Source organism: Dermacentor silvarum, chromosome 1 (assembly GCF_013339745.2).
Source record: "Dermacentor silvarum isolate Dsil-2018 chromosome 1, BIME_Dsil_1.4, whole genome shotgun sequence".
Taxonomy (NCBI): domain Eukaryota; kingdom Metazoa; phylum Arthropoda; class Arachnida; order Ixodida; family Ixodidae; genus Dermacentor; species Dermacentor silvarum.
In genome coordinates this window covers 24371318-24387503 of record NC_051154.1, presented here as the reverse complement: position 1 = coordinate 24387503, position 16186 = coordinate 24371318, and the positions used below count along the sequence as shown (strand labels likewise).

The window sequence follows — 16186 nt, the reverse complement described above, 5'->3', positions numbered from 1 at the left end:
TCCGTTCGCTAGTTCACCATCAGCCAACGACTGAGTAATTAAAAAGAAAGTCCCTGTTTATGCTCTGCGGCGAACAAAAGGGCGCATTTTGGCAATACGAATACCAGCATGACTTCTCATAAATGAGCATAATGGAAGAGTCGCCAATTAAAGAGCAACACGCAGAACGCAGAAAACGCGCGCACACACCCGGGAACCAAGGCATATGACGGATGGGAAAAGAAAAGCGCGCGGATGCATCTTTGAAAACACACACACACACACACACCACACACACACACACACACACACACACACACACACACACACCACACACACACACACACACACACACACACACACACACACACACACACACACACACACACACACACACACACACACACACACACACACACACACACACACACACCACACACACACACACACACACACACACACACACACACACACACACACACACACACACACACACACACACACACACACACACACACACACACACACACACACACACACACACACACACACACACACACACACACACACACACACACACACACCACACACACACACACACACACACACACACACACACACACACACACACACCACACACACACACACACACACACACACACACCACACCACACACACACACACACACACACACACACACACACACACACACACACACACACACCACACACACACACACACACACACACACACACACACACACACACACACCACACACACACACACACACACACACACACACACACACACACACACCACACACACACCACACACACACACACACACACACACACACACACACACACACACACACACACACACACACACACACACACACACACACACACACACACACACACACACACACACACACACACACACACACACACACACACACACACACACACACACACACACACACACACACACACACACACACACACACACACACACACACACACACACACACACACACACACACACACACACACACACACACACACACACACACACACACACACACACACACACACACACACACACACACACACACACACACACACACACACACCCACACACACACACACACACACACACACACACACACACACACACACACACACACACACACACACACACCACACACACACACACACACACACACACACACACACACACACACACACACACACACACACACACACACACACACACACACACACACACACACACACACACCACACACACACACACACACACACACACACACACACACACACACACACACACACACACACACACACACACACACACACACACACACACACACACACACACACACACACACACACACACACACACACACACACACACACACACACACACACACACACACACACACACACACACACACACACACACACACACATTGAGGGTATTTAGCACATAAATGTCTCCGGCGTGTTGTGTGTGCATAGTTTGATGTAGCTATTTGTTTTCGCAAAACACCATTTGATTCTGAGAAACAATCAGCAGTAGTAAAGACTGCGTAGGATTGTGTTTAACTTCTACCTTTCGTTTTCCTCGTCTGAGTGACGCAGATTCTACGAATAATTGAAGGTACTACATATTGCCACGCGCCTTCAAAGGGGGGCTGACGACGTTTTTTGAGAGCAGCTAGGCTCTGGAGAAAATGGCGGCGAGAGCTAACTATCGAGCGCGGCGGTTATGGTATGGTATGCCTTATCTGATGCCATGCGGGTAGAACGTGCACTTCTTTCTTCTGTGCCTCTACGCTTGCCCTGTTCCCACTACTACAGGTGACAATATCTTACGTAGATATCTTGCGTACGAACAGCCTTGCGAAAATGCGCCCAGAACAGTCGCGTTTCAAGCAAGCGCTTTGTTGCCGAGCCGATGGGAAAGTCCGTACATCCGGAAGGAAATCAGACAGCGTCTCCAGGCATAATGCGACGTTTTATTGTCGTCTCGGAAATATATAGAAAAGGGGGGGAGGAGGAGGTGGGAAAGAAGAAAAGGCGGCACACGGTGCAAGGGCAGCTGCCGCATGCCGATTCGGCTGACGTAAGTGATAACACGCTTCAAACGCGCCCCATGCGATACGAAATAAAGAGGGCGGTAGAGGCCGCGCGCTTCGCTCACTAATGGCGGCCTTGAGGGAGGGGCGAGGAAGAAACGGCGCGGAGAGGAGGAGCTTGCGCTACGTTTGAAAAATACAGGGACCTTAACTTACATAAGAAAGCAGCGCTCTCAAAGAGGATCACTGGGTGCGAAAAGTATTGCGAGGGGTATTGCGGCACAAAGTACAACTGCGCACGCGCTATTTCCAAGATGCGCTAAGATCTGTGGGTGCTTGTTCCGTACCAAAATGAAGACGATGCGCTTCAGCTGCAGCAGCAACTCTCCCGCCCACCATCAATCAATCAATCAATCAATCAATCAATCAATCAATCAATCAATCAATCAATCAATCAATCAATCAATCAATCAATCAATCAATCAATCAATCACCCACTTAAGCAATCAATCATGTATATTTAAAGTGCCTAGGAATAACCCTAAGGTTTGGATGGTGCATGGCGCACGGTAAAAAAAAAAATGTTTATTAAACATACCAATACAAATACAGGGAAAAAATATGAAATAGAAAACAACAATTATGAAAACGAATAGTTTATAATCAACAAAAGCCAATATGAATTCACAACAGGCAGACGGAGAAAAACACGAACAAAGCGTGATAGTCAATAAAAATAAATTAATCAATGAAGCGCTTAGACTTTGTGTCAGAAAAAAAATATGAGGTTTTAATGCGAAAACATCCCAGGTATGTAGTTCTTCGGACAGGAACTTGGGATGGATAAGTACAAAGAAGGTATTATATTCTCCACCTGTTCAATAAGCTTCCCAGTTTAGTAGTGGATCAGCGAAATTTGTGACACACAATTCAATGTTGCAGGAACTTGCTCGCATGAGCTGTGGAGCTCGCATGTCCAATTACGCTCGCTCGTTCCTACGCGGTCGCTCCTACTCCCTAGGATTCGCCGATGCCCCGACATCATCCGTATATATATTCGCACCCTCAGCGCGGTATACCGCAAGGCTCAGCCCTTTCTCATCTGCTCTTCAACCACGCCATGTGCGTCGTTCACCACGCCCTCGAACCGTTAACCTTCATCCGATGTACTATCTATGCAGATGACATAACCATCCGGTCTTATCTAGGTTCACCGGGATACATACAAGACTGCCTAATGGACGCCCTTGCTGCCGCTTCTTCTGCAGCCCGAACAATCTGGCTTTCTTGCTCACCCGCTAGATCTGCTCGCCTCCTTGTCCACTATCCGCGATGGCAACCCCCTCCCTTAGCACTACTACTGGATCGTAATCCGATTCCTCTAGTAAAATCCCAAAAAATTCTCGGCGTCGACATCTGAGCTGATGGCGGAGCCTCTTCAGCGATCCGGCACATTCTCCAGCAAGAGGAACAAATTCTACACCGAATGCGCCGCGTCACTAACCGGGTTAGGCGCCTACGCGAATCTGAATCGTGACGCACTCCTATCTCGCTATTGCTACCAGCTCCCTTATTTAACTCTTCGCCAAATGGACCTTAATCGCCTTGACGCACTCGTACGCAAAGAAAAAAAATTGCTTTGGGCCTCACAATCAGTGCCAGCAACGACCGCCTAGCTCAGCTGGGCGTCCACAGCACTACATAAGAGATTATCTTGGCTCACCATCGCAACCATGCAGAAACTTCGCCTGAGCACCACCACTCAGGGACGCCACATCCTGGCCTAAGTCGGCTTCTCTGGCTCCACGTCCCCCTCCACCAACTCTACGGCACTTTCGCCATCCTGCACGGCATTTCTACGCATCGCGCCATTACCTCGCAACATGAATCCCTGCATACACGCACAACGCCGTGCATTTTTCAGCATTTTCAGCATTTCATCCGCACTCATCCAAACAGTCATTTCTATACACGGACGCTAGCGTCTGCTCACTAGGCTCTGCCATAGTGGTTATTTCTGGCAGCTTTGTTATTCTTCATGAAGAAGTCCTCTTGGTTACAGATCACACACTGGCTGAACTACATGCGATAGTAGCTGCTTACCGCTATCTTCCTCCCCAACACCCCGCACCTGCCTATCAATTTTCACAAACTCCATGGCCGCCTGTCGCTCCTTATTACGCGGGGAACTTCCTACCCCTCTGGCACACATTCTCCAAAGTAGCCTTAGTACACAAGTTGAAATCGTGTGGGTAACTAGCCACGCGGGACTGTCGGGAAACGAATGGGCTAACCGGCTCGCCTGTGACACTCTTCGCCAGGCTCCCGACATCCCCGGGCCAAGCTCACATGATTCCCGACCTCCTCCCATTTCTCTCCAGCCGTATCGACTCGTCCAACGCGCATTGCCGCCCTTGCAAATTTGTCTATCTCGCGCACACGGCGTCCTCATCCGACAAGCCCAGACGGGCTATCTTATTTCTCCCACACGTATACATCTCCTTCGCGCTAGAGCCACCACCGCGATGTCACAGGTGCGGCGGTCATCCCAATGGCCCTCACATAGTGTGGTCCTGCCGTGCTCCCCACCCATCCCGCAACGTCCACCAACCTATCCCATACCCCTACAGCTGCTTGGTTGACTCTCGCAGCATCATCACCGCAGGGATGAAAGGCTTGACCAGCGGGACCCTGGACTGAGCGACCCTCTCCACAACAGGCTCTTCTCACTTTTTATTTAATAAACTGTTTCGTCCTGTTCAGCACTATGCAATGTCCTAGGTACCACTGCGCTGCGTTTGCTGAGACGACCCGGTGGCCGAGGGGTGGTCGATTCCGCCCGATTGGTCGGCAGGTCTCGGGGCGTTCTGCTTGGGCTGCTTGGTCTGCTTGGGGCGACGGCGCATGAGGTGCAGCGGCCGGCGGCCGGCGACGACATGGGCGGTGACATCGGCGGTCTCCTCGGCCACGTCCTGGGCCGACGTGGCGACGTTGAGCACGAGCACCCACGGTGCGAGCGCAGTGTTGGTCTCTGCACTCTGTCGCGATAGCCAGCGAGCCAGGTGCTGAAGCCACATCACGTTTGTCAGGGGCTTGAACCGTGAAGCCTGGTTACTGCGGGGTCACCACACAACGCGAGCAAAAGAGAAAAAGAAAGAAAAAAAGTGAACGAACATTTTTTTTCACCGTAAGCAATGGCGATAGTTCCTACAAGACTAATAAAGTGGATGAGATGCAGCCGCAAAGACTTCGAAAACGACTGACATTGACTTCATGCTCGCGCAAAGCGGACATGTGGGAGACGTTCCCGACAATAAAGTAGACTTGTACACTGAAGTTATGAGGGAAGTGACACACGCATACACACACACACACACACACACACGCGCGCGCGCCCACACACAGAGAGGGAGAGAGAAAGAGAACAGACCCGACAGAAATACGGAGCAAACAAAATCAAAGCGCGGGTAACATGACCATCTTATAAGGAGAATGATAGCAAAAAAGAAAGAAAAAACATCGCTCGGAAAAGCTCACAAATAACCTATGCCTTTTAAAATTCACCCGTTGATATTTCATAGGAAAAGGTGACACACTCGGCCCCTTGTAATAGGGTTAAAAACGTGTGCTTGACTCCCCATTTTTAATATACCAGTAGCTTAACTCTATACTCACGTGAAGAGATCAATACGTGCCATTGGTTCGAACTGTTACTTTTACTTGAAGCGAAACAATTCTAGAGTGAAATTGTGTGCGAATTGTGTGTGAAACTTGTGCAGCTCGTACACTCGCAAAAGTTTGTGGTCACAAGTGGTTAACGTCGAGGGGAGCCGGAAACTTCCATATAATCCTCATTGCTTAGTCTGTGCTCCATATGGTACTTGTACGAGTGACACTGATATATTCGTGGCCAGGTATCTATAAGCTAGTACAAATGGCAATACAAGGTGCGTGGTGTAACTTCTTTACACGTTAATACGTAACTGCGCTGCGTATCTTAAGCTGCTCTGGGAACATCTTTACTGTGTACCAGAACCCAACGCACTCGCTCTAGACCCCATCTCTATTTTCCGGGAAATCAGCAGACACTTATTTCGACAGGACGGAATGAAGACCACACTGCTGATAGCGTAGTCTTCCTTCCTTGCTGTCAAAATAAGTGCCTGGTGATTTCCAGGGAAGTATGAGCTTTATAGCTCCGCTGGGAACCATCCTATGTCATCTCTACATCAACAGCGAGGCAGTCAAAAAGATGACGACTTGCCTCAGCAAGGAAGCCATCTTGCCGAACACATGACTTTCTTCTTCGCCCAGGATGAACTCACGGTGGCGGCTCAGTTCAGTGCACTGCGGGACTTCCGTCTGTGTCAGCGAGACAAGCGAAAAGAAAAAGGCGCGCGAAGAGCGGCGATAAGGAATTGGCACTGTTCGGGCAAAAGTGCCCTGGCGTGTTTCCCTGTGTAGAACAAAAGATCGATGCAGGGCCGTACCCAGGAATTATGTTCAGAAAGAGTTTTCAGGGGACAACGGCGGCCATTTTGAAATATTTTTAGTCACTTATTCTTGCGCGTGCATCAAGCACATAGCTGACATATGAAAGATATAATATATATATTGACCTGTAGTACATATACTGATATGTAAGGTGCGCTGAACAGTGTATCGCTGCTTTGATAATTTCAGGGCGTTTCAGTATCCTCTAATCCCCTTCCTGGTTACAGGCCTGGGTGGTTGATTTGAACCCAGGATCATTGTTGTGCAGAATTCGAGAAATGGTTGACCTCTGTGCCACGACATTTCGGGTTATTCTCCACACTTGCAAAGTACTGAGAAACCTTGCAATAGTAACTCTAAATATCGTCAATGTCCGCTCATAGAGATAAAAAAAGAGCGTTGATCACGACACATGAATTTTGAAGCTGCTGTCGCTAGTCCGTTTCCAATTCTTACGCTACTGCATGGTAACGACTGGCGCGAATTAATCCGCGTGGTGCACTTGCACTGACATGAATAGCAATGTTGTCATTGCAGTTTATGGCCTAATAAGTCATTCGTTCAGTAGAGGTACTTTCACTGCCAATTTCGCAGTGCGTTTGGACATTTTTCGTGCACTGCCACTGAGCTCGGCTCAGTCTAACGCCGTGGTTTAACACAGCGCGACTGAAAGCGCTAGCGGTCACGCGCGACAAATGCGAGAAACTGGAACATGACGCACGCGCCGAATGCCTTAAGGAGCTAGTTGGCTTTGGCACGAGAGATATGCGAGTGTGACGTAATGGTTAGAGCATTATACGGTCGTTCTGAAAGACAGATTCTATACCACCATCGGTTACGTAATTCTTTTTATTGAAGGGGCCTCGAAACCTAGCTACCGCGAAATCACTGACATGAGGCAGATAATGTCTCACATTAAGAGACGCAAGCTATAAATACCCAGCCTATTTGGAGTAAGAAGGTGAGGATATAGTCGGCGGGACAGAGGCGCACAGATTCACACATAGTTTGTACAACGTACAGACCGAGGCCAAAGCGTAAAAAAAAAAAGAGAAAAATGCATGTCCACGCAAAATTCTGTTGCCCGTACATCGTTTCACTATAGCTACGCAAATAAGCTAGTGGTTTCTTAAGCCCATGCGTGCTGGAATAAGGTTTGTAGCGGCTTGTTTACAATAACGGGGTTTGGACCGTATAATGCACTGTACTCCGAAGTGAACATTAACGCTGTCTCGTCCCTTGGCGCTGAGAGAGAAGAAATTGAAGGTGAGGAACTCGAAACCGTGTATGCAGGCTCAACATGCAATCACGGGATAAAAGCTTGTCCGGTGGTCGTTTTGTAATTGCCCGTTGCCAGAATTTCGACTGTATCTTCCCTGATCTCGTACAGACCTCTCTTGTGTCTCCGCGACCATACTTTTCAGTATAATTTTATATTCTCGAGCATAAAGGCCTTACTACGCCTCTCAAATGAATATTTGCAGTGGAAAATACTGATTGGTGAAGGCAAACAGCGTGAATGGCGAGGGATCGGAAAACAGCGAGAAAGAGAGAGAGAGAGAGAACCTCACAAAATGCGGGCGCGGAGTGATTTTCCCCCCAGTCTTGATCTGCATGATTTGGAACCTTAAAAAGACTCGCATAGAAGCCATATATTCCCATGTAAGTTTCTGTTGAGACAAATAGTTGTATATGGTACTGGCCCGAAGTAATCTGCTTGTGCATAAATGAACGTTTTTACGACAAAAAACAAAAACAAAAACAGAAAAATAAAAAAAACAAAAACAAAGAACGATATCACATATCCAGCTGCGCAGATGCTTTCTGCTGACCGGGGAAGTCTGCGTGTCTATGTACTGCTCCTTTTATTTCAGTCGGTGCTCAACCTTCTCTTCTGATCTTATCTGCGTATTTGAAACACAAGCATACTGTCATTTTAGTCATGCGATCAGGCTAATGCATACACTTCACGCTTAACTCTTTATGCACTGGGTGTAGTGATCGCAGTCCGCGTATGTCGCACATCTCGCACAGTGTTTTTGGGATGGATAATCTAAATTTGGTCGTCAGTAACTTATTTCATTAGTGGTTCATATGTTTTCGGTCCTGCGATCAGAGCCCGCTTCTCACCTGGCGTATGCCATTCGTTGCCTGCCTAAACAAAAACGTGTTAGCTCTCGCCTTCTTCGCTTCTTGTCTACTCGTATACGTGCGTAATAACGAAAACACCTGCGTAACAAATATAAACTTAAGTTCCCACACGTTTATTACAAATGTAAAAAACATGCTTTAGCACGAAATTTTCGCTAAGAGTCTGCACAAGCTCACAATAAGATCAGTCTATTCACTTCGGTCTTCACATTTTGTTTGACTTTTTTCAGCACCTATAGCAACGGTTCAGTCGTTGACACGGTAAAATTCGCCAGAAATCAATCATTTCTGCGCAATTTGATAAACACTGAAAGCCATACGTCCGATAGCTTCATAAAATATACACAAGAAAATTGGGAACCTAGGCACGAAGTGTAGGATGCACCCTTTATAAGTAATCTTCAAAACTTTCCACAGGCTCATACGTAATCATGATATGCAAATACTTCCAAGCATTAAGGTTGTGAGAAGTGTCAGGTAGTTTTCAAGCCGCCTTAACGAGAACGCTGTCACACTTTAAATTGAAGGGTTGACCTGCATTAAGTGCTGGGAGGCACGCCGTATAGTGGTGGACTCCGGATTAAATTCGATCCCCTGGGTTTCTTTAAGGTAGACCTAAGTACTACGAGTGTTTTTGCATTCCGTCCCCGTCAGAATACGGTCGCTGCGACGGGGAATCGAACCCGCAACCTCAGCAGCAGAACGTCATAGCTCATCTGGGCTATCGCGGAAAGCGGCCCTGATTCACACAGCCATCGAATCGTCATCATCAGAAATGACGGCGTTAAGAGCATCGGCCAACGTCATCGGCGTGTCATTTTCGAGGAGAAACCGGCGAGGAAACGCTGTTTGATGACGACTCGGGGCGTTTGACGGCTGTGTGAATCGGGCCTCGACACTTTGAAGAAGGAACACCGTGCAGCGGAAGCGTCCAGTAGGACAGCAGGCCTTACCCACTGTCATCCTGGCCATCTGGAGTCCCTGCAACCGGATCTTGTAGCCTGCACTGGATATCCGCTCGAGACGTCCCCGGAGCGTGAACTCGAGGCGGGGCGAACGCGTGGGGCGGACCAGCACGGTGCCCAGCACTGGCAGCCGGTGTTCGAATTCGTGCGCGGACTCGGCCACCGCCAGTGCCCAGCACGCCTGCTCCAGGATGCTCACGGCTTGCGCCGGACCGGGGAACTGCGCGCGCGGCGTGTGTCTAATTTCAGGGGCACCACCACGACAAGCTCCGTACACTCCAAACACGGCAACTTGTAAAAAAAAAAGAGTGCACATTTGCATATTTATTAGGCAAGCGTCCTTCTTTAATTTATATAATAATAAGGTCGAATGCTTCGGTTATATTTCGTTACGTATGAAGGCGGCGTCAACGTTATTGAAAGTTGCCAGGGGCACACACTTAACTTCAGCACCGCGAGTTATAAATGAACGCACTCGACTCATCTTCTTCTTTCTGGGGTTTTACGTGTCAAAACCAGTTCTGATTATGAGGGACGCCGTAATGGAGGGCTCCGGAATAATTTTGACCACCTGGGGTTCTTTAACGTGCACTACAGCGCAAGCACACGGGCGTTTTTGCGTTTCGACTCCATCGAAATGCGGCCGCCGGGGCCGGGATTCGATCCCGGGACCTCGTGCTCAGCAGCGCGACTACTGTTATCAAAAGCGCAAATCACGATCGAAATACATTGAATTTTTTTATGTTTCAGTGGGAAATTATAATACCAGATGTCTTTCATCTTTGCAGTTGTTTAATAAAATCTAAGCCCATTCTATGTTATAAATCGATATCTATTGGTTCTAGTAATTGATTATGTTGCTATGAGTTTTCGTACTCATTTGTTGCTGGTTTGGAACTTTTAAACAATAATGTTGGGTTTCGGATAATGTTTACGCGTATGCTGTATTCGCCTTAAGTTGAAATAAACTTTGTAACGTGACACTTGCCATTTATGTGAATGGTCTGCCCCTGTAAATTTTACTCGGATGGATATCAAAATCGGGCCTCGCACATATCGCACAGTGGTTTTTGGATGGATAAACTAAATTTGGTCGTCAGTAACTTATTTCATTAGTGGGACATATATTTTCGGTCCTGCTATCAGCACGAGCTTCTCACCTGGCGTATGCCACTCGTTGCCTGCCTAAACAAAAACGTGTTAGCTTCCGCCTTCTTCGCTTCGCTTCGAAGTCGGTCAGATATCAGAGTTATTTAAGGCAAAGATCATTTGTTACCTATAAACTCTGAGAATTTGCGGCTCTGTAAAAGGTATAGTGTACGAAGAAAACAGCTAGCGGTTGCCTGAACGTCGCCGCGTCATAGATAACCAGCGCGTTTAACTCGAAAGTTTCAGTGCCGCGTCACCACTGCATGCAGAAGAGGGTCATCACCTCGTAGGATGTCAGCGGACGCCAGCCAGGCTGCATCTCGGTAACCAGGTAGTGCTCACGCTTTTGCAGGTCTGGCAAAGAGATAGCGAGTGCACACGACTCAATGGGCATGAAAAAAAGCGCATGAAATTATGAAATTGAGGCCCGTGCGAAGACGCCTAAGCTCCCTCACCAGGAAACAATAAATCAGTCGAGAGCGGTGTACTCTTTCCAACCTTGATTTGCGTTCATATTTGGGTTCATATTAACGCAGATCGTTAACGAAGAAAATAGAAAGCTGTACCTTTTTTTTTGTATTTCTCGTGACATCAATGTGGCCGTGAATTTAGGATTCGGCATAGCTCTTTCAGGAGTGCAATGGAGTCGTTATCTTTGACAAACGAACAAGTATAGCCGCGATCAAACGCAGTTAAAATCTGTGAGGTGGTGCGGGTAAATAGAGGGGGCAGTCGCCTTACCCTCCAACTATATTCAGTTTTCGCGTCCAGCCTCAGCTCATGCTAAGGCTGATCTGTTCGGTATTCCGTAATTGAAATCCACGTATCAATACAGGCGAACGGTTTTCTTTAGTGTCACTTTAAGCCCAAACAAGCTTCACGTGGAACAAAAGCTATGCGTATTTGCTGTGCTTTTCACAACACACCCCCCGTTATAGCATTCATGTTTTTGTCCCAGATGTAGATCGCGCACGCTTTTGTTTGAAAATTTTTGCACTTTTGAGAAAGTTTACAAAGCCTATATGTTCGCCTCCCTGGTCATCAAAAGCGGCAATTATGACGCCGAAAATAACATTGTTTTGATGTGTCCTAACCGCCGCAACGCGCGTCTTTTCACTTGGTCATAATAGAAAGAAAGAAAGAAAGAAAGAAAGAAAGAAAGAAAGAAAGAAAGAAAGAAAGAAAGAAAGAAAGAAAGGGATGGAAAGCATTTTACTCTGTAGTAGCTTCTGTAAAATTTTGTGTGATGTCATATGTGAGGTGCAAGAAGCGTTGTCAAGGCATTTTTCTCATTTCTTTTTATTTTTTACGTTGATATTGTGACGTGTGCTTACTTTTGTACAATGATCCTCTGATATGGGTATATATGCAACGTGTAGTGTACTTTGGCCGAGTTTATTTCTGCTAGATACGGAAATCAGCTATCATCTGTAGTGCCTGGTTTTACCGAAGTATGGGGCCAGTCAAGCTGCCTTAACGCCGCTTTTTTCCTACCCTCCTCATCACACCATGTACTCCTTACAAGTTTTGAGAATTAAGCACAAATTCAAACATCCACAAACCTTCGGGTGGTGCGGCGTCGCCTGCGACTGGGCCTTCACGGAGGGAATGTCGTGCGTCCCACAGCAACTTTGGATACGTGTCATGGACAAGGCTGGTTCTGCGAAGCAGGCACTTTCTTGCTTAGTACACGCAGCCTGCTAGCTACTTAAATCTCCGATGGTACACGATTTTAAACATTGCATTAAGCGCAGGGTAATGAATCATAAACTTTAGCAGCTGGTCGGAAGCAGTAGCACGAAAGCGCAGTCCAAGCAGATCATCATGTGAGACAAGTCAATGGCACTTCGGGTGCAGTTCAATGACGTCACATCGCGCGGATAGGGGATAAGTTGACTCATGAACCCTTTTTGAAAATTTGTTGAAGATGGCCATTAGGGAACATCGAAGACCAATGCAGGTGTGCCTAGTCCGACTCGTGGTGTGCTGCAATATCGTTCTTGTTCGACGAGTGGACTAATTTTATTCAAGGCCACACACCGTATACGTGTACATAATGTACACCGCCATTTTTCTTGTCTTTCCTACAGGCAGCGCCACTCTGCGCAGCTCTTGAAGCCTGCGAGCTGACTGGGTAGATAACTAGATCTTGCATTTTCTCAAGTGCAAAAAGTCGCGCGAGTCTGTCAGCATTCGTGATGGTAGAGCAGCGTATACAAATGGACGCGTCTATGAAACCGACACGCCAAATCGCTGCGTTCGCATATTCTTAAGTCATTTCCCAACTCATAAAACTACGGCGCCTTCATATTGTCGATCATTGTAGATGTCACTGGGAACTGAACCAAGAGGAGCGATATGCAAACTGCTATAAAACGACGTGTGGTTCGGGGAAACGCTGGTTCATGATATTCACACCTCCGTAAAACAGGCGACGCGTGAAAGAGTACGGCAGAGGCGTACACTCGCGGATAAGTATATTGGCAGAAAAAAAAAAAAAACGAATGACGTTTTGTGCTCTCATAATTTTGGACGGCGTTTCTGTATGCATGTGGCCCTGACAGTTAACTTATTCGTGAGTGTATTCAAGCTGTCCCCTTTCACGTGTGCGTTTTCATGAGCTTAAGTAGAGCGAAGAGGATGAAAGTGCCGCATATCATGTTTTGCATGCCAACATATGATGTATGGGAAGAAACGTTTTTATATGTGTCAGTTCCATACTTTTATATAACCATATGGATCGTGCTCCATACGATATTTGGGAACATATGGTTTCTTATATGGGGCCTTCACATGTTTCATATGGGGATCATATGGGACATGCCCCGTATCATATCTGAGAATATATGGGTTTTTATATGGGACTCCCTTATGTCCTTACGGGATTTTTCGATATGGGAAATGGGGTTTTCTCGACTGCGCTGCATTAAGTGACAAGCCTCACCCGCGTAAAGAATTCAGAAATATTCAGTTGGGTGAAGAGAGAGAGGGAAGCTTGATCGTCTATGTTGTGATTGATTGCTCAATTTGTACAAGAGGCTCTTATTATCAGGAAATCTGCTATTTAGATGGGAAATTGGCTGTTTCTTAAACCTGTAAGAAGGATATTGCCAATAAGCAGCGGCGCGAACTGGCGCACTGTCGACCGGCACCTTAAAGAAATTGTACACTTGTAGCTTGGGTTATATCTCGACAGCCACTCTTTTCGTATGTGAACTTTTTCGTGAAGGCTTCATGCTTTCGTACCTGGCATCCAGGAAGAATGCCGATGTCCGGTTCTGGGCGTTATCCTTGAGGCCGCGAAGCTCGCTGTTGAACAGAGAAGGAAGGAACAATTTACGAAATATTGATAAGTCAGGGATCACGATGCGATTAAAATTTGCTTCTATATAACTGTTTTGGTACGGTATACGACCAGCTTTTACGAATACGGTTGTATTTCAGAATGTTCAGTGCCTTGTGTATAACACACACAAACACATACACATGCATAGCTTCGTTCTTCAGACGCCTTGATCACGTCTGTTCTAATAGCCATTCGTGATAGGCAGCCCTCTTCATTTACGGTGCGCTGCTATTCCGGATATCCCGATTGGCCATCATTGTGCTGTTCTAATAAACGTGGTGTGGCTACAGCAGACACTACTTTGTAAATTTCACGGCTGCTGACATGACTTTTGGGTCTCGCAAAACATTGTTGTATGCTACATGTAGGCAGTGATCGATGTATCGGACTGCTGCGTGTTAATTTGTATTCTTAAATATTCTGGGGCATTGGGTGCCAGAATCACGATCTGATTAGGAGGCACGCCATAGTAGGGGGGCTCCGGATTAATTTTGACCACTCGGGGTTCTTTAACGTGCACCCAATATACGGTACACGAGTGTTTGTACGTTCTGCCCCCAACGGACCGCGGCCGCAGCAGCTGGGATTGCACCCGCGACCTCGAGCTCAGCAGTGCAATGTCATAGCCACTGGACTACTGCGGCGGCTTAGTTCTCTTCAAAATGCCGTATCCGACAGTTCTTGCAAAGCTTTGGGCAAGAGCCGTTGATGACGTCGTGAGGTTGTCGCGTATTCGTCGCGCAACGTATGTTTTCGCACCAGAATCATAAGACTGATTTCTTCCCGGCCATTGCAGGCTTTTGTTTCATATTTGCTGTATGACGAGTCCTTGCCATAATTTGTATAGTGGACACGTCACAATGCTAGGACATTCGTGCTACACTGTAGGGCCGGCGTTACGCAGCAAATATGGATGGCTTTGTAGAGAAGGTTACATGGTTGCCCATCTATGAGGGTGGGAGGAGAATGGCTTCAGCGTTGGTGCAGTGAGTGGTGCAACTCTCGTGCTTGACAGAAAACAGTCTGACATTAATTGTGATCATTCTGAACGGTGACCTTTCGTATGAAGGGGTGAGTTTATTAACAGCTTAGCGTACAAGATGACACTGCTGATTACTGATCAATTACGCAAGCTTCCATACGGGGTCATTTATTTATGTTTTAGTTCGCACGGAGCATATTGCGCAATTCGGCCTGTTCGTGTAGGTTACGTTACGTCACCTAATTACGTCATAAGATTTATGCAAGTAGCCGTGACTTCACTACAGCTCGAATTCATATTCACTATTACAATATGTGCACTATTGGGAATAATTGAAAACGTTAGTGAATATCGTTAATTAGCTACCTGAACATTGCATTTTCTCATGCAGGTAATTTCAGCCTCTACCATAAATCTGCCAGAAAAGGCGGAAAACGCAATTAGTCATAGATGATGAAAAAATAATACTGTTTGAATAATAATAATAATAATAATAATAATAATAATAATAATAATAATAATAATAATAATAATAATAATAATAATAATAATAATAAAACAAGTGGCATATAGGGACGCAGATCGCTTATCTGGCGATGGCCTATAGCGCGTGAAGATAGACGCGCCTTTGCTGAAACGGAATACGTCATATACTATGTCACACCAGTTTGCCGCATCTGTGGCCAGAATGAGACTGGTTATATGAAGGACTAGCGTATGCACAATGGAACAGCTTTTGATCAACTGTCGCATTAAAAAGCAAGCTCGACATTGTGGAGCTCCGGACGCTTGCTCGCCTGCTCAGCCGTTCACACGCTGTAACCAAACTTTCCGGGCTCAAGTAGTCGCCACGCCTCTGTTGTTTCCGATGGTTTATTATAGCTTCCCAATTGCCAGGGGTGCGAGATCAGGCGTTTTGCGAGGCCAACACACAACGAAGCCAAGGAAGGCTCTGGGGAAGGGAAGTTTAATTGAAATGTTCAGTGAATTAAGAACGAGGGTTAAATCTGCGATAAGCTTCA

The 16186-nt window shown here is 46.7% G+C and overlaps 1 protein-coding gene across 1 annotated transcript in view; it reads right to left on the bottom strand.

Moving 5' to 3' along the window:
* Window positions 1-4854: 4854 nt before the first annotated feature.
* The window catches only part of LOC125942730 (serine/threonine-protein kinase haspin homolog), an 89496-nt gene continuing 78164 nt past the window's right edge, over window positions 4855-16186 (bottom strand). Inside the window, exons 3-8 of the mRNA XM_049660996.1 lie at window positions 14083-14145; window positions 12399-12496; window positions 11120-11190; window positions 9680-9907; window positions 6342-6439; window positions 4855-5191 (exon numbers count right to left, since the gene is read on the bottom strand). Of these exons, the coding sequence (XP_049516953.1) occupies window positions 4855-5191; window positions 6342-6439; window positions 9680-9907; window positions 11120-11190; window positions 12399-12496; window positions 14083-14145 (895 nt within the window). The remainder of the gene's footprint in view (window positions 5192-6341; window positions 6440-9679; window positions 9908-11119; window positions 11191-12398; window positions 12497-14082; window positions 14146-16186) is intronic.